Here is a 17,500-nt window from a genome sequence, read left to right as displayed (position 1 = left end):
AGGGGACCAGTGCTGGTTTTTGAATAGCGTGGCCTTCACGTGCTCACGTGGTCAGGGTGTCTGGGAGGTCCACGCGGGAGCCTGGGCGGAGGGCTGTGGGCTCCAACTACCTGCGGTCACCACTGCAGGCTCCTGGGGCGGGTCTGGTCTCCCACTGGGATGCGGGCCTCTCTCTGTCCAGTGAGCAGGGGACAAGGTGGATCTGAGTACCTTTCTACTTTGGGGTTGGGAGAGGGGGTCGAGGTAGCTCACCCACCGCCCTAGTAGGAAGTGCGAAGTGTAAAATGTAGCTTCTTCCAGTGCCCACTCCCCAGTAGGGCCAGTACCCCCCCCCCCCAGGGCTGTGCCTGACCTGGGTCCTTGCTGTCCCCAGAGGCACCCAGACCCTAAGCAGCCGAGACTGCCAGGGACACCTGGGGTCCTTGATGGAGTGAGGCCCCCTCCTCCATTGGCTCGGCAGCCCTCAGTAACCCCACCAGCCAGGGGAGAGAGAGGTCCCTGCCCCACACTAGGGGCTGCTTCCTCCCGTGGGACCAGCGTGCGCTCTCAGGAGCCCAGAGCTGCCTGAGAACCAAGGCAGAGAGGGTGGAGCCCAGCGTGTCCGGGTGCTCCAGCCCTCCAGCCGAGACCTGGGGACTAGGGGCCTCACAAGTAGGTGGAACTGCTCTCTTTCAATGTGTTAATAAATAAAGACAGGCAGAATGGGGTGATGAAGTTGGGGCGTCCTGTAAGCGCTTTGCACATTTCAACAAAGAGAGCTCTTCTGCATAGAAAAGCGTAGCCAGCATCACTGGGTCCTGGGAGCTGGGAGACAGGGCTCCCACCCTGGGCCTGGGCCAGGGGCTCTCTGCCCCACTCTGCTGCAGCCGCGTCCCTGTGGCGCTCGGCCTCCTCTGCACGGTCACCACCGGCCCCTGGGCACCCATCTGGGTTTCTGGGCATGAATTCAGGCTGGGGAGGCAGTGGGTGCCCCACTCTGCTCTGCCTGGTGTTGGCTGGGGGGTCTCCTGACCCCTCGAGTCCTGCTTTCCCCTTGGTGCCTCCAGGGGGTGGCCACTGAGGTGTGACTTCTGCCGGATCTGGTTCCTTGAAGGAGAGGATGTGTCTTCCCCCAGCAGGAGCCACGCTGAGTGTGGGCTCTGTGTCTGCCTCGGGACGCTTGGTTGCTGGGCTGGGTCAGGCGTCTGTAGGGGCGAGATGGACCAGCTCTGCCCCAAATGGACGGAGCATCCGGTCCCCGCATCAGACTCTCTGGACTCCCAGCTGCTCCTCTGGACATCAGATTCTTGATACTCGGGCTTTTGGTGTCAGAGTCTGCAGGCTGCTGTCGGGAGTGGCGACTCTTCTTGAGAAGACACACAGTCGCAGGAAGGCCTGGTTCTCCTTCCTTTACTCTTGGCCACCGAGGACTGTGGCCCCAGTGGCAAGAAAAGGGCTCTAAGCAGAGGCAGTGCGGCTGGAGGGGAGCGGGGTGAGGAGCTGCCTGTCGCTGGTCAGCAGTGTCTCGTGGCAGAGGGCCTGCCGCACCGGGGCCGCGTGAGGATGGGCAGCTCTCTGCGCCCTGTCTCCCTGGGCCAGGCAGGACACCTTCCTCAGCCAGAGGCCTCGTCCCCAGGGACCTGGAGTGTTCTGTCTCTTCCCCGTGGGGAAGCAAGTACTGCAGAGTTAGCTCCAGCCGACACCCCTGTCCCAACCCCCGTCTTCTCCTCCAAGCTGACTGTGCTCTCCGGCCCCAAGCTCAGGGTCCTGGCTGCCCAAGGCTGTGGGGATCTCCTCCATCAAGGGCTCTCCCGTGAACGGGCGTTTCAATGAAGCCATTCAGTGAGCCTGGCCTTTCCTGCGGGAGGCTGATTTGCACCCCCCCCAACCCCCATCATTAACAGGAATATACATTTCAAACGCGTGTAAGGGATACGGGGCCTACACTCTCAGGGAGCAGAGGAAAGGTGGGGTCACAACCTGTCTGACCTGGAAGCTTCTGTCTGATTTGCATTGCCCTGAAATTGATGGGGACATGGAGTAATCATTGGGAACTGCACTCCCTCTGAAAACTGAGCCAGGCCTTCTGGCCGGCAGGACGGCACAGCCCTGCAGGGAGGGCGCCGTCCCCTGGGCATCTGGCTCCCATCAGGGCCCCCTGTCACACTGAACCTTCCCGGCGTGAGGCAGCCAGGCTTGGGGGGAACCTGGGGACAGGAGGGCCCCGGCCCCCGCCAGAGGCAAAGGCCTAGATGGTCTGTTTACAGTGCTCTGAGAAACACCAGATTCTTCAGAACAGGCCCAGGTGGGTGTGGGCGCTCTCCGCCGCCCCCGCCCTGGAAGGGGAGGCAGGCCAGGCCATCCATCCAGGCCCCTTTGCCTGCTGCCTTCGACTCCTCTGAAGACACAATTACCTTGGGAGGTGGTGGCAGTTCAGTTGATTAGCACAGTGAATTAAAAGAATGAGTCACAATGACATGTCCGGCTCTTCCATACTAGTCCTGTGTATTCCCAGTGAGCCTCACCCCAGTTGTAAGAAGGTCAAAAATTAGAGACAGGGAACAATTTTCAAGCGGCTGGCACTTAGGAGCAGAATTAACAATCACTCTGTATGTAATTGCCAGTTAATAGTAAATTGCCTTCTAGACTGTAAAATGCAGTATAAATGGGTGGGCACCTAAAATTAAATTAATGAGATATTTGCTGCATTTAAAAGTGAACGGTGCAAATTAATAACTGAGTACGACACTTGTTTTAATATTTGTCTAATAGTGTATCATTTGCTTGTTTAATAATAATTAAAATTGCCCTGGAATATCCTACCTGAGGAAGCCGCCGTGGTCCAGGCAAATTGAACAGTTTCACATTCGTAATCTCACCAGTAGAAACACATCAAATTGTTAAGAGCAGTAAGAGAAATTATTTTTTAATTAGAATGTAAGCATTGCAGTGTTATTCGATTAAGATAAATTGGAATTTGTATGCTTCTAATTGAAATTAAGCTCGAGCAAAAACTGCTTTCACAGACACGTTTGCAAGTGTGAGGCGTTCTTGCACTGACGTGAGTGTTACTGTGCTCCTAACACGTCCATTTGGCAGAATGGTGTCTGGTTACACAAAAGAGCTGAAGCTGGTTGGCGGTGGCTTCACGCCCAGGCGTGGCCCTGCAGGACACGGGGCGCAGCTCCTGGGCTCTTCCTGTTGGCTTCTTGCACCCCAGTGTGTGGTGGACACCCCTCCTTTAATTAGAGATTTCTTTTGCTCAATTAAAGGCATCATCACAAATTGTCAGGAGTCAACATGTTGTCTGCCAGTGGCCCAGCCAACGCAGCAACTAAACAAGACGCTGGCAGTGTCTCGTGCCCACGGCCCAAGCGTGCCCGGCGCACAGGCTGGTGTCAGGTCTGCAAAGCGTTTACTAGATGGGGACATAAAAATGATGATTTTCTGCACAAAGGCATGCATTCAGTTTCAGGCTTGTGAACTCATTACTCAACCAGTAAGTAAGGGCTAACAGTTTGTGTTCTTTCTGATGCAGTATTTATGGTTTATTTTTTTCTTTTAAGTCATATTGTGGCTTAAAACTGGTGGTATGTCAAGGGGGAGGGACCACCCTGTCCTCGGAAGCTGTCCTGGCACTGACGGGGCGGCCTTTTGCTCGCCCGGGGGCTACCGTCTCCTCCGGCAGCCTTCCACCCCCTAACCCCCACTTCACTTCACCCCTTGAAGGGCGCTCATGTTTCTGAAGTGTTTTAAAGATCTTTTGTGTGCATTCAGATGTGATTCTGTCAACAGCACGGTGACACATGGGAGAGTCAATATCGCCCTTCGACCACAGCCAGCACCAGCAAGCTGCCTCCCAGGCCAGTGCTCTTCAAACAAATTACTTGTACCCACAGAGCAAACGATTCCTAATTGCCTCTCACAAATCATACTGTTTTTACTATGCTAAACTCCATGCTGATGCCTCCCCTTAAATGTAAACCACCTGATTATTTCAATTATACATTTTTAACCATGTGTGTGGACATGGTGGAGATATTTTAATTACGGGTCCTAGAGTTTGGGGAAGCTTTCAGCCCATTGGTCTTTTACTCCTGGACTCTGTCCTGCCCCGGCCCGGCCAGCAGGACCCCAGGGCTTCCGGCTGCTCCCTGTGCTTTCTTGTCCTGCAGACCCAGGGCTCTCACTGGCTCCAGTTCGCCAGGTGGACGGTGTCAGTGGACATCTGAGGTCCCCTGGAGGATAGACACCCTTGTCTTTGTGTGAAGTTCGTTGTGGAAGGACAGCTTGGAGCCTGCATTTTGCACTCAGGCCATGTCTAGGCTCGTTCAGAATCAAATGACCCAGAAAACACACAACTCCGGCACGATTTCTTCTCCCAGCCCACCTACTTCTGCTGGACGTTGGTTACATGTTGGTGGCAGAGGGCGAATTTCTGGGTATGGAGACCAAGGAGTCATCTTTGGGGTCATCTGTGGGGCTCCTTAGGGCCCCAGAGGAAGGGAGGGTGCCCCCCAATGTCCTCTGCCCTGGGCAGCCCAGCAGCAGACCAAATAACGATCAATTAATTCGCCAGCATGCTGAGGGGGCCCGGGAGCAAAGACCCGATCACCCATCCCTCTGAAGAGCGGCGCGGTGAGGGCTCCCGGGTCCCTGCTGTCCCTTCCTCTCCTGTCTCGAAGGAGGCCGGGAGAATGAGACACACCGTTTGTGCTGTTGCACAAGTAGACTATTTGTCCTAATCAGTGACACCCATTTACTAGAATTGCTTAAAATGAACTATACCTCATACAGAAATCGCACATTTAGAGAGCTCCATTCATCATCTGAAAATTGAGGGCCAGTAAACTTTTCTGCTCCTCCAGTGGGATCATAGGCATGCATCAAAATGTTAGAAATGATTGGTGAGAGGGAGCTGTCACCCATTTATCAAGGAAAAGAACATTATTTGCTAATTTCCCAACCAGGCTGGTGACAGGGTGCTTCGTCTTTGGACCCACGGTGACCAGCATGGCCTTTCTGTTATTAGTACAAGTCAAGCGCTTTTGGGCAGTTGCTAACAAGACACATTTGTCTGCCATCAGAGGGGCTTTGGTGGTTTTCCAAGTGCGGTGACCACAGGCCGCTCTTTCCGCGGCCCGATGGCTGCACTCGGCAGGCCCCACGCGCACCCAGGAGGAGGACGGCCAGATAAATCACGAAGTTTCCACGTCAAGGTGAAGGTATTGACTCTCCGGCACCAAACCTGACAAAATGTAGCCGAGAGGAGACAGCCATTCATCTTCCCCAAAGGACAAAAGGGTCACGGGTCTCCCTGGTTGGGTGTGGGATGCGGACTGGCCGCTGACTGCTAACCCCCCCACCCCTGGCCCGGAGGCCGCGGGAGGAGTCGCGGGATGGACTCGGGCCACGCTCGGGTCGGTAAGGGTGCCGCCGTGCTTCCGGAAAGACTTGGGGAGGACCTGGGAGATGCGGGGATGGGGAGGGGGTGGACGAGAGGCCCTTTAAGAGCACAACAGAGTGAATATGACAAGCAACGTGCAGAAGGAGGCAGAGATGGCGTGGGGAAGATAAGGTCCCACAAGCCACCCTGGCGAGAAGAACTCCCGCAGGTTCAGGGGTGAAGACGCCGGGAGGCTTCAGAACGACCGTGTCGGGGGGGAAGCTGCGACGGAAGCGTGTGGTTCCTCTGTTGCTAGAGAGGAGGAGGGCTACGGGCCGGCCTGTGCCCTGAAGAGTGGACGCTGGAAGGAGGCATCACTCGGGTTTACCTCCAGGCTCAGCATCACATGGAAGCCACGGGCCACCTCTCACCAGGTCCGTGTGTCCACGTGGCCGCGCAGGAGGCCTGAGGCCAGCGGCCCAGGCGGGAGGTTGATGGCGAGAGCCTTTCACCCCGGGGTGCCGAGCGCGGGGGCAGCAATGCCCTGAGAGGGGCAGCTCCTGTTTTCGTGTGAAACCTTTGTTTTGGGAAGGTCTCCAGGCTGAGGCTTGGATCCCAAAAGCCCAACCTGAGAAAAAGTGCATTTAAAAACCTATCCTTTGAATCTGTTGGGCCTTTTTCATTTGTTGTAGAAAATGCAGAATGAGTCATTCTAACTTTTCTTAGAATGGTTTCTCCATAAAACAAGGGCAGAAAAATGGAAGGCTGTTTGTCAGTGAGGCGCGCTGTCTGCTACACCCCCCACATATAAGTAGAAGTTTTCAAATGCTCGTAATGAGCGTGTGGAAGAACCTGGTTCCACAGGGGACCTGAGTGCACATGGGCTGGCAGAGGCTCCAGAAGACTTGTTACCGAGCGTGTTAAATTTTCAATACGGAATCTCCCACTGAGGCAACAGGCCGCTGCAGAGCTTGGCACATGCTGGTGTTGGTCATCTTTGGGGGAAGTTTCTTAAAGTCTCAGCCTGGCAGTGGGTCTGTGGTCCCTCTTCTCCTGGACGCCACCCCTCCCTGCCCTCACGAGACAGCCTTCCTTCCGTCTTCCACACACAGAAATCCCATTCCCTGACAGAGAGCTCTGTTGGGTCGCCCCCAACTTTCTCCCCCGCTGTGAGCATCTGATGACCTTCACGGACCAAAAGTCAGGGCGTCTGGGCGGTTGGATGTGGAGGGGATTCTGCCCAGTTTCTTCCCCGTCTTTTCACCCTGTTTATCCTCCCAGGAGAAGCCCCTTGGCTCTCGTGGTCTCAGCCCGGGGGTGGAGGGGCGGGGGGCGGGCGGCCCAGGACTCTTCCCCATTCTCGAGAATCCGTGTGCTCGGCACTGGTGATCTGCCGGATGCTTCACCCCGGGAGTCACTTCCCCTCAGCTTTGAAGACCAGCTCAGTGTTTTCCCTAGTGAAACAGAACGTCCCATGTGACCTTGGGGAAGCGCATGCCCCTGCCGAGGTGGGCCCCTCCTCCGGTGGTCTGACGGCGGCAGGGCTCCATGCCGCCCGTGGCCTCGGTACCTGTGCTGAAGGTGGCCAGTTTTCCTCCTGTGCTTGTTGCCCTCTCGCAGGGAGGTGACTCAGAAGTTGACTCGTTTTAATACCAAGAAAGTGAGCTCCAGGTGTGTGAGGTGCCCCAGCCGCACACACGCCTCCCGAGAGTCACCGCCAACAGCACGCCCTCAGCATCCCAGCGACAGCACCCAGGCCGCGTGCGCTGTCACTGCGCCAGGGTGGTGGGCGCCTGCTCCCACCTGCCCACCGCCTGCCCCGCCTCTTCCTTGCAGCCCCCAGTGCCGTGACCGCCTGCTGACTTCCTTCCTCCACACTCAGAAAATACCGCTGACAGGAAAGATCGTTGAAATGAGCTTGGCCTCGAGGATGGGAGGGGGAGGCTTGCCATCAGCCCGACTTGGATTTACCCTTCGTTTCCGGGGATCAGGGTTTCCTGGACGCCCGCCTGGGCCAGGTGCTCTGTGGGTGGTGCAGGTGATTCAGAGAAGGAGGGAAGGCGCCGGGGTCTCACTGGTGCTCGGGGCGGGTGCCTCGCCCGGGAAAGGGCCACGTCTTCACCCTGGCAGCTGGGCGCCTGTGCTGGGCTGCACTCAGCACATGCGGGTGCACTGCCCTGCTGACTCTAAGTCTAACGGGAGTGGCGAAGAGCAGGGTAGATGCAGTAGTCACGAAAGGTGTCCGGTTCTCCGAGGAGAGGGGCCCCTGCGCACCGCGGGGCCTACGGGAGGAGCGCCCCTGCCGAGGGGGTGTGGACGGGCCAGCTGCACCCCTGCTGGAGGTGGGGACGTCGAGGGAGCACAGCAGGGCGAGACGGCAGGGCCCAGGGGTGGGCAGGAAGGTTGGGCGAGGCCACAGAGGCCTCCTGAGCCCAGTACAGTTTGGGGTTTGGGAGCCCCTGGTGTGGAAACAGGACTGTTTCACTTGAGACTATAATCCAGAATCTTGCGCGCAGGGACTGTTCTGCGATTTCAATGTGGACATTAACCTTGGCGATGTCTTTAAAGACTCCGCCTTAGAACACGGCTTTTCTTTACTCACCTTGAAAAACCAGGAGTTAAAAGTGCCCTGTGGAGAGGAGCAGGGCAGTAGGTGGGGAAGCCAAGTTCTCCTCCTCAGCGGCGTCTCTCCCCTCCCCAGACCCTCCCCACGGCCAGGGCTCGTTTACCCCAGCTCTGGCCGCCTCCTCTGACACAAATACCAGGAGCACCTCAGGCAGCAGAGTTACTTCCCTCGTGTAGGCGTGGCTGGGACGCATATTCGAGTCTAGATTGGGGACATTACTTTCACTTCGATTTTTGTTTTTTATCCAGGTGTAACTCACACAGCATCAGATTTTACCCGTTCAAAGTGTGCAGTTAAGTGGTTTCTAGCAGTCACAAAGTTAACTTTAATTGATCTAATTCAAGAGCATTTTATTCCCCCCAAAAGAGGCCTGTATCCATCACATCCATCAGCAGTCACCCCCCCATTCCCACCCTCCGCCCTCCGACCCCAGGCAACCACGAGTCTACTCCCTGACCACACTTGCTTCCTGTTGCAAGTCGTGTACACAGAGTCGTCCAGCGTGCGTGTTCCTTTGCGACCGGCCTCTTTCACTCTATGATTAGTGTGACCAGAGCTTCCTTCCTCTGCATGGCTGGAGTATCCCATCGTACAAAGAGACCACATTTTGTCCACCAGTCTGTTGATGGACCCTTGGTACAGTCGTTCCTCCGTATCTGCCGGGGATTGGTTCCAGGACCAAACTCTGCGGATGCTCAGGTCCCTCACAGTGACCCTTCGTATCCGAGGTCGGAGCCGCGGTTGGTAGACTATGAGGATGTGGACCCTGCAGAGACAGGGGCCCAGCTGCATTACAAATAGCACTGCTGTGATACATTCGGGAACAAGTTTTTGTGTGGATCTGTGAGAAACATTCCGTTTGCTTTGGCTTCTCAAAGTCAAAAACTTACCTTCTACATTGGCCTGGTATTTTCAAGAAACCCTGCAATTGTTACTTGTTACTTACCAGCACCTACTGTGCGCCCTGCACTGAGTAGGGCAGGTGCTGTGACACGGGGTGACGGCCCCACCTTCAAAGAGGAACGTGGACCTGGGAGCAAGTGAAGGGTTGACTTGGGAAGTACACCCCCTTAGCTGGCCAGCCTCAGACACTCGGAGTCGGGAGTTCTTCCCATAGAAGGGCCACCTCCAGCCTCGGGAGTGGGTGAATGTTTGGAGCTCATTTTTCAGCTTATTATTTAAAAATGGAGATTTTACGCTGGTTTCAAATGTGCAAATACACTGCCTGCCCGGATGGTTCTCCATAGAGTGTTGTGTTGCCCGCTTGGGTTTTGAGACCCCTCCCCACAAAATACCTCTAAGAGGGTCGATGGCGCGGGTCCACTTGATTTTCCTCTCTTGAAGGAAGGGTAACATCTGGGTGGTTTGCGCTCTTTGTTGTGTTGAGGGTGATTTTCATTCACCACCTTCTTTCCTTTTCTTCAGGCCCTTCTGTGCATACAGAGAGGTTCTGTTCTTTAGTGCAGTCGTTGGGGGGTCGCTGGGGCCCCATCCCGGCCCCAGCCGCCACCATGGGGAGCCTGCCTCGGAGGTCCCTGTCCCCAGGGGCGGAGCCCTCAGAGAGGTGAGAGTCTGATGCCATGTGCCTTGGCTGGCCTTAGCTGCCGGCTTGGGCCGCGTCGACCTCATTTCAGTGTGACTAAAAATGTGACCGTAAAGGCTGTAATCCCGTGTATTCCTTGAGGTATGTAAACAGAATTGTTTGAAAGCGATCTAGTAGTTGTCAATAAGGGTATTATGTGGGGAACAAGGAAGATGCACTGGCCCCTTTTCTGCATCTGGTGTCTGGTGTCATGTCCTAGTGCCACCGCCACTGCAGGTGGCAGTGAACGGTGCGGGTCCCCGAGCGCCAGGCCGGGCGGGCAGAGCATGTGGATTCCAGACGGTCCTCCCCCTGTGGATGAGGCGGCGCCTGGCTTCAGTGAGGGGTCAGTGTGGCCCTGTCCTCATCTTTAGAAGTCTTGGCTATACAAGATACCCTTTGCTGAGTGGGTTGGAGGGGCTTCTGGAGTGACTACACCTGAAACAGGCTGACCTTGGGCGGGTCTGAGCTACCCAGCTGGCGCCGGGGCCCAGGGCTGGGATGCTGGACCGACGTGACCCAGGCTTAGTTGCTTGGTGTTGGAGAAGGGTGCCCAGCGTCTTGCGTGTGTCCCCGCTGGTGCCCGGGTGGCAGTGCCGCTGGGGAGTGACGCAGGGCCCCACGGCCTTTGTGTTTCCTGTGCACGCCACAATGCTGGGCTCACCCTGCCGAGGTCTGTGATTGAAATTCATTGCCAAATTTATTGAGAAATTAATGAGAAAAGCTGCAAAGTATTGACTTTGAGAGGAAAACACAACTCATCTTGAATGAGGAGGAAAATGCAGCAATAATTTAGCCACTATTGATCTGGCCCTGTCCATGTATTGATCCTCATTTTACAATATTAATTTGCACCTGCAATCGGCTGCTAAGGGAACCGATTTCATTTCGTGGCCGCGTTAATGTGCAGAGCGTGAGCTGCTCTCAAGAAGTAGGGGTATCGCCCATCGCGTGGGGAAGGCAGGGTTCTTTTTTCTATTTTTGCTTGTTACTGAAATAGACTAAAAATTAATTTTTTTTGTCGGACAAAATATGAAAGCAAAAACCCATCTCCGACGGGGCCCTCCTCTCAGCTGCACAGCCCGCTTTCCGTCCACACGAGGAGCCGTCAGCCGCCTGAAACCCCAGCCACCTCTCATCATCATGCCCGGATCAGTTCAAAGTTCATGAAATTTCTATGAGCATTGATCTCGCCCCATTGATTTTTTTTTTTTTTTTTGCAGCAGATCTTTGAAATTTTAATTTCCCGAGCATCTGAATTTCTTATAGATGAAATGCACTTGGAGGAGACAGTTGATGATAAAGTGGAGAACTTAGCATCATTTTAAAGCCTAAAAACGGGAGGAAAAAAACAGGCGTTTGCAGCCCGTGTGTGGTGTTTTTGAGGTGGAGCCAGGGAGGTGCTCCGGCGGGGGCGAGGTGTTCGGTGGGGGCGGGGGGGGGTGAGCTAAATACCAGTTTTGTCTTCAGCGGCTGTACGTTTTTAATGCAACTTTTTATGCAGTCATTTTTGAAAGGAAAGCTATCTGGAGAAACAGCAGGACAGAGAAACGTTCTTCAGGGCACAATCGTTTGCTCACAGCAGTCTTCATCACCTGGTCAAGTTCACCTAGTTACTTATCAGTGGGACATTTAATAACCTCAAGGTGATATAATTGCTATTGGCATTTTTCCCCCTTGGATTCAGCTGGTTAATGTGTAAACTACTTGTCAGCAAATAGCACTTTGTCACTGAAATCACTAACACCCTCTAGAGGGATGTCTTTGTATTGAGCAATTTAATTTTACTTTATTTAATTTTTACACATTACAACCTGTGTTCATTCAGGCACACTGAAGGGCTGCAGTCTGTCGGGGCAGGGTCTGGGTCTCCCCATTCGTGAGATAGACTATATCTTATTTAACAGCCCCCATCGCCTTAATTGAGGCGCGTTCTTGTCCGTCGGAAAAGGATCTGCAGAAGTTCTTATTACGTAGTTATGTTGCTAATGTGAAAAACTGCCTCATTATGAGGATCTGTTTGTAGCTAGAAAATTACTGCGTTATGACAAATGCATGATTGAGAAGTTACAGGAAGATGATCATTATTGAAATGAAGCTGGAACTCATTTAATAGCTGCAACCAGCAGCTGGAATGGAGCAAATGAATGTCTTCCTGTTTTTATTGTGGTGGGCAGGGTTTTCAGGCAGAAGGAAGATTTGCCCTGAGCCTAAAACTTCTTGTACCTTTCCCTGCTCGCTAAGAGGCGATGCTGAAAGCAGCTTGTCTCCTGTCTGTGAGTGTCCCCCTTGTGCGTTTAATGGCAGTTTTAAAAACACAACTGTGGCTGCGAGAACAATTAGTCTCGGTGTACTTAGAGTCGGCGGCAGTGCTCGCTGGCTGGGCTGGTCTCCAGGTCTCCCTGGCAGGGGTGGTCGGGAGGTTGCGGTCACAATTAAGCCTTGTCACCATGACCCCTCCTTCCTGCAGCAGACCAGTCCCTGTTTGCTGGCCTGGGGAGGAGTTGGGGGGATCCCAGCGCCCTGGGCAGGCAGTCCATTGAAGCAGCAGCAGCATGAGCCGGGAGGGGGGGGGGTCCCCTCTTCCCGTCCCCGATGCCCCTGGGGACAGGTTTCCCATGGCAGAGCCAGCCCCAGGCATGTAGTACCTGCTTAGTAAATGTCGAGTGGATGAACTGGGTTGAAAGGCAGTTGGCTTGGCTTTTTTCCTTCTAAGAGGGCTGCTCTTCATAGAAGACACTGACTAGCCCCAAACATGTGTTTTCCAATCTGAAATTCTGCTGCTGTGTTACTGGCCCAGAGGTCCCGAACACGCCCTCTTGCTTAATTGAATTATGTTTCTGCGTTAATGGGCTTGCTGTTCAGTCTAACACAGTAATCACACACGTTTGGGGGTCTTAGAGACGAACGCAGACCTGAGGGCTGGGCTGGCTGACAAGGTGAGGTCAGCAGCATGAGAACTAAAACTGTGTGTGTCACAGGGAAGAAAATGCCACCGCCTCCTGCCCGTTGCTGCGTTTCTAATTGCAGCGGGCAGGCCGGAGCTGCTCTGGCCGCAGCTGCAGCTCCGAGCCTGGTGCCACCCTCTGCTGCCACATTAGCTCCGGCAATCCCAACTTGAACTGACATCACAGACCGTTAAAATTTTATCAATTGCGGTATGATTAATCCCCCAGTACACGGGCATGACTTAAATATTTAGAATGCTTCTTCTGTTATGACTTTAATGCATGTAAAGTAACGAGATTAACTCCAGTACACTCAAATATATTTAAATATGTATCTTTCCCGAGCTGTAGGCTATTCTGGCGTGTAGGAATCATTGCGTCTATGTGGCCGTGTCAGGCTCTATTTGTGTGACCCGCGCTGGGTGCTGGCCTGCATGTGATAGCCGGATATCTGGCCTTCCACAGGCTGCCTGATTGCCTGCTCCATTTGGCATGGAATGTGATTCCCGGCTATTCTGGCTTCTGGTTCATTCAGGTTTTATTGCTGTGTAATTTTCTTATTCTAAAATAAAAGCTCTCCAACAAAAATTACTATGCATTAGGCCGCGGTAGCCTACTCAAATGGATATTAATACAGTTTATCTCTAAAAGGACGAATAATGTATTTGAAACAGATAAAAGGCCCTCCACTAAATGAGGAATGTTAATATCTTATGGCATGGTTAATAAAGAGATATTTCACAAGGGAGATTTGTTTTATGACTTTTGATACAACAGCCTTATAATCTGACATATCTTAAGTGATATAATTTTGCACCAGCATTCATCTCTTTTATACAGAGCGTCCTGTCTCAGCAGGATTTGAATTCAGAACAAATAATGGGCACTAATTACTTCTCTTTTTTTGGGGGGGGTTGCGGGAGCAGTTTATTATAAAACTCATCCTCGCAGATCAGACGGGTGGCAATCTCTGCAGAAAGCGGGAAGCTTCTGTAATGCATTTTGAGGAATGTCTTGTTTTTTCCCCCCTTCAGCTGAAAATAACATTTGTTTTTGTTGTGTTTAAGGCAGAGTTTAAATTAATTTAACCCAGTGACACATGTTCAGAGACTAAGCACGCTGCTAAATAATTCCTGGGAATAAATTGCTCAGGAACCAAGTCCATTAATTTACGGCTCTCCTGATGCTGACAGATGTGAAGGCCGGAGGAGGACCTACAAATATTAACATAAAACAAATTTGCTTTTATTCTTCTTCATATTTCTTCTTCGTCCCGACTTGAGCTCACCCAAGGCTCCTTCTCTAATTATCCACGAGGTCAGTAAGCAAAATTGGGCAGAAGCTGGGGGATCAATACGAATTATCCCTGAGCAAACCAGTGCTGACAGCTTGAATCGCAGCATATGTTTACCCAAAATCAGGCAATTTATCTTAATATCAGCAAAGTAATGCAGTGCGGGTGAAAGGTCAGGCAATCTCTCCCCCTCATAATTACCCAGTTCTAAAACAGGAAAGTGGTATTGATTGGCCGGGCTCGGTGCTCTGTGACTGGACGTGCCGGAGCCTCGGCCTGGCTCGGCCGGGCCCTCCCTTGTAAACTCGACACGCAGAGGATTTATTAGATGTGCGCGAAGGGTCGGGGCCTTCTCCCCTCGTAGAATTTGCCAGGGAAGTTTTGGCTACGCCCCATCTTGCCTTGCCAGGCACAGGGCGGTGGGTCCTGGGGGTTCGGGCCTCGCAGAGGGCAGCTGCTCTTGGAGGCATGGAAGTGGGTCACCCCACCCTCGGTGATCAGATCCCTCCTAGAGCCGAGAAGGCGTGTCACCGCTCCTGTAGTTTAAAGACGAGGGCCTCCTTCTGATTCTTCCCTGCAAATTCGTTGGGCTTCCGGAGCAAAGCCCTGGATGGGATTTCCAGTTGCACCAGCAGCTCCCCCCACCCCCCTGCCGGGTCCGGCTCGGGAGACCTACGGTGGTGCAGTGACACGTCATTGGAATGTGTGGCTGGGTGGCGGCCTCATCCTTGGCGGCCCACTTGGGACGCAAGCGCTCTCTGGGCTGACGCGGGCGGTGAGCAGCACCCTCGTGCTTACACTGCTTGAGAATCTTTCTGGTCCTAGGAGGAGAGTATCCATTCCACTGAAACATCGGAAAATGTCTCTCACAGAATGAGAGTATATAAAGCTTCTGGAAGCTTGCATTAAAGCACCCATCACCTGTCAGGGTATTTGCATGAAAGCAACAGCAGCTGCTCATCTATCTTTTCTGATCACCTTTCATCAGGCCGATTCATTAAGTCAAACAGTCATGGTGATTAGCTGGGGGAGAGGGGGAGCCTGGCATGTCAGGCAAGCACAGTGGCCACCCTTTTTTGTTCCCTAATCAGGAAACGTGACTACTTCATCTGATCTTTTTTGGGCCAGGTCTCTGGGTGAGGCCCGTCCACCCTGCTACCTGTGCCGCACTTTTCCTGACACCCTTGTCCCGGCCAGGCAGAGACATGACAGATTGTCCCCCAAGTCACTGCTGACAGCTTCCGATGATTAATGGTTTGATTATGAAGTGGCTTTACACATACCGAATTTACATCACAGAGAGTTAGAAATTTTGCCATGTCACAGACGCGGAGGCATTTTGAAGGGCTTTACTATTTGCAAAGGAAAAAAGGGGCAGAATCGCAGCAAAAGCCATGTCACGTAAAATCAATATGTCGGATCAATGCTTCATTAACAAGAAAATGTCTTACTTCACATTCCTGTGCGGACCTTTGTCTCCGGGTTGTATGATGGAATGTCAAATCACATCGTGGTCCTCGACGTTCGGGCGGGTTATTGAGTGTACGTGCGGGGCTTCCGGCGCTGCTTACGAGACCCACCGTGGGCGTTGACACCGGCAGCCCGCGCGCCGGAGGATAACGGTGACCAATTATTTCGGAAAGCACGTTCAAAGGCAGCCTCTAACCTTGCTCGCTGAAGGCGTCGCCTTTTGTGTCCGTGGCGCTCGGCAGACCTGCTGAGTTGGGTGGTGTTAATCATCAAGTTACGTGCTGACTAATGAGTGATGGCCCAAATCGCGGGCAGAGTAACGAGTAGATGGCGGCAGCTCTTATTAGTCTCAGAAAACACCCTGATTTATGTCGCGCCGTGCGCCGTGGCGTTCCTCCACGGAAAGCGGTATCTACATCAAGAAGTAATGTACTCTAATAAGTATTTTCATCTTAACTCGCGTCCCCGGGCCTCCGGGCTCAGTTTTTGTTGGAGTCGGGCAGAGCCATAATAAAGCCCAATGGCTCCTTATAAAGCTTGTTAAACACAGAGGGTGCAGTCGGCCGGAGTCCCGGCCGTGATTCATGCACTGTACACAGCGCGTGTGCCGCTGATTTATGGCCGCGTGCAGTTCATAGTCAAAATTACAATTTGAGGGATAAAAAGATTAATTACTATTTGTGGCCGGCAATTTCGTGAGGCTGGTGGAATGATAGTGCCTCCATCGGTTTGTAGTCAGTCATTCACAGATTATTAAAGCAGTGCAGGAATAAAGGCCCCTCCCGCCTGGTTTGTGCTCAGGCAATGTGCTAGACAAAAAAGGACCACAGGGATAAATCTGGAGCTGGCAATGGCTGGACATATGTCATAATTGCCAGCTTCCCATAAACCCCTGGCCAGTGCGGAAGGCACCGAGAGAGGTAGACAGTGATGACGACTGTGGTGATTGCTGTGTATGGCCCCAAGACCTGCAACTTTCTGACTGCTCTCCCATTTTTATAATATATTGAGTAACCCTTTGACTTTCTTCCAGTCTAATTATAGATTAGAAATAATCGTTGCTTTTGCGTGCCAAAGAAAAGGGGGGGACGATCTGTTCTTTAAGACAGAACTGGCATTCGGGGGTACTCGCCTTCAGGAACGCCAGAAAAGGAGAATTACGCATTTGTTTGTAAGCCTGCAATAAACGAGTAATGGATGACATAAAAGTAATTAACCTGACCTGCATTTCTGTGTCCTGTTGCAGCCCTTAATGAACCAACCATAGATTACGGCTTTCAGAGGTTGCAGAAGGTGATCCCACGACATCCGGGTGATCCCGAAAGGTTACCCAAGGTCAGTAAAGGGCAAGCGGCACCCTGTTCGCGGTGGGGCCACCACCGGGCTGGTTCTGGTTTGGGGGCAGCAGGTGCTCTCGGAAGGGGGCACTTCCAGGCGCCCCACCCCCTCCCTCGCCCACGGCAAGGCCGGCAGGTGTGGGGGCCGCCCCGGCTGGGTTCGGAGGTGGGTGAGGGGTCGCAGAAGGAGGCCACGCTGAACCCACTGGTGTGTTTCGTCTCCGCGGGGCCGTATTTTTAAAGGAGGAGAGGAAAGGCTTCTCTGACACACATATTTTGGATTCTGCGAGGGGGACATAAACTTCCGCGTAATGAAATAGTTCAATTAAACATTTTCCACTCCAGTAGCCCGCGCTGATTTCAATCTGAGCAGCCCCAGTCTGATCTGTGATTACTTGACTCTTGTTTTCCTTTCATTTTCTAAAGCTCGATTCAGTTTAATCTTTTGTTTACAAAGCTTTTGTTATAAGTCCCTGACTTAGCAGGCTAACAAATGAAGTCCACACATTAATATCTAGGGGGACTTTCCATTTAAATTCAACAAAGACCAGCGTTGCCCCGTTGTTTATGCACACACCACGTATCACAGGAATTTCATTTTGATGTGTAACACTGAAGATGAGTCAGGCTTATAATTTCCCCTCTCCTTTGATATAATTTTGTCTCTTTCTCTCTTTAGAAGCCATCTCTGATTTTCAAGGCAGAATTGAAAACGCAAAATGAAAAATGAAGTCATAACATTATGACTGATTATTTTATATTCCATCCCTGTGTTCTCCCAAGTCTTGACCACCTCCGAGTTTTATTAACACAATAAAACCTTGCAGACATTACCTTTTTAATGCCCAGCGTGAGCATAAGCAGTGTCATTAGGCTTC

The 17,500-nt window shown here is 52.7% G+C and overlaps 1 protein-coding gene across 8 annotated transcripts in view; it reads left to right on the top strand.

Annotated features, from left to right (window-relative positions):
• The window catches only part of EBF3 (EBF transcription factor 3), a 116,505-nt gene that overhangs the window by 87,319 nt on the left and 11,686 nt on the right, over window positions 1-17,500 (top strand). For all 8 annotated transcript variants that reach the window (XM_064488545.1, XM_064488544.1, XM_031462005.2 and 5 more), the window contains exon 11: window positions 16,532-16,620. In XM_064488545.1, coding sequence (XP_064344615.1) covers window positions 16,532-16,620 — 89 coding nt within the window. The remainder of the gene's footprint in view (window positions 1-16,531; window positions 16,621-17,500) is intronic.

The sequence above is a fragment of the Camelus dromedarius genome, chromosome 8, assembly GCF_036321535.1.
Source record: "Camelus dromedarius isolate mCamDro1 chromosome 8, mCamDro1.pat, whole genome shotgun sequence".
NCBI lineage: Eukaryota > Metazoa > Chordata > Mammalia > Artiodactyla > Camelidae > Camelus > Camelus dromedarius.
The sequence above is the reverse complement of the archived record's forward strand: the minus strand, read 5'-3'. Positions and strand labels throughout refer to the sequence as shown.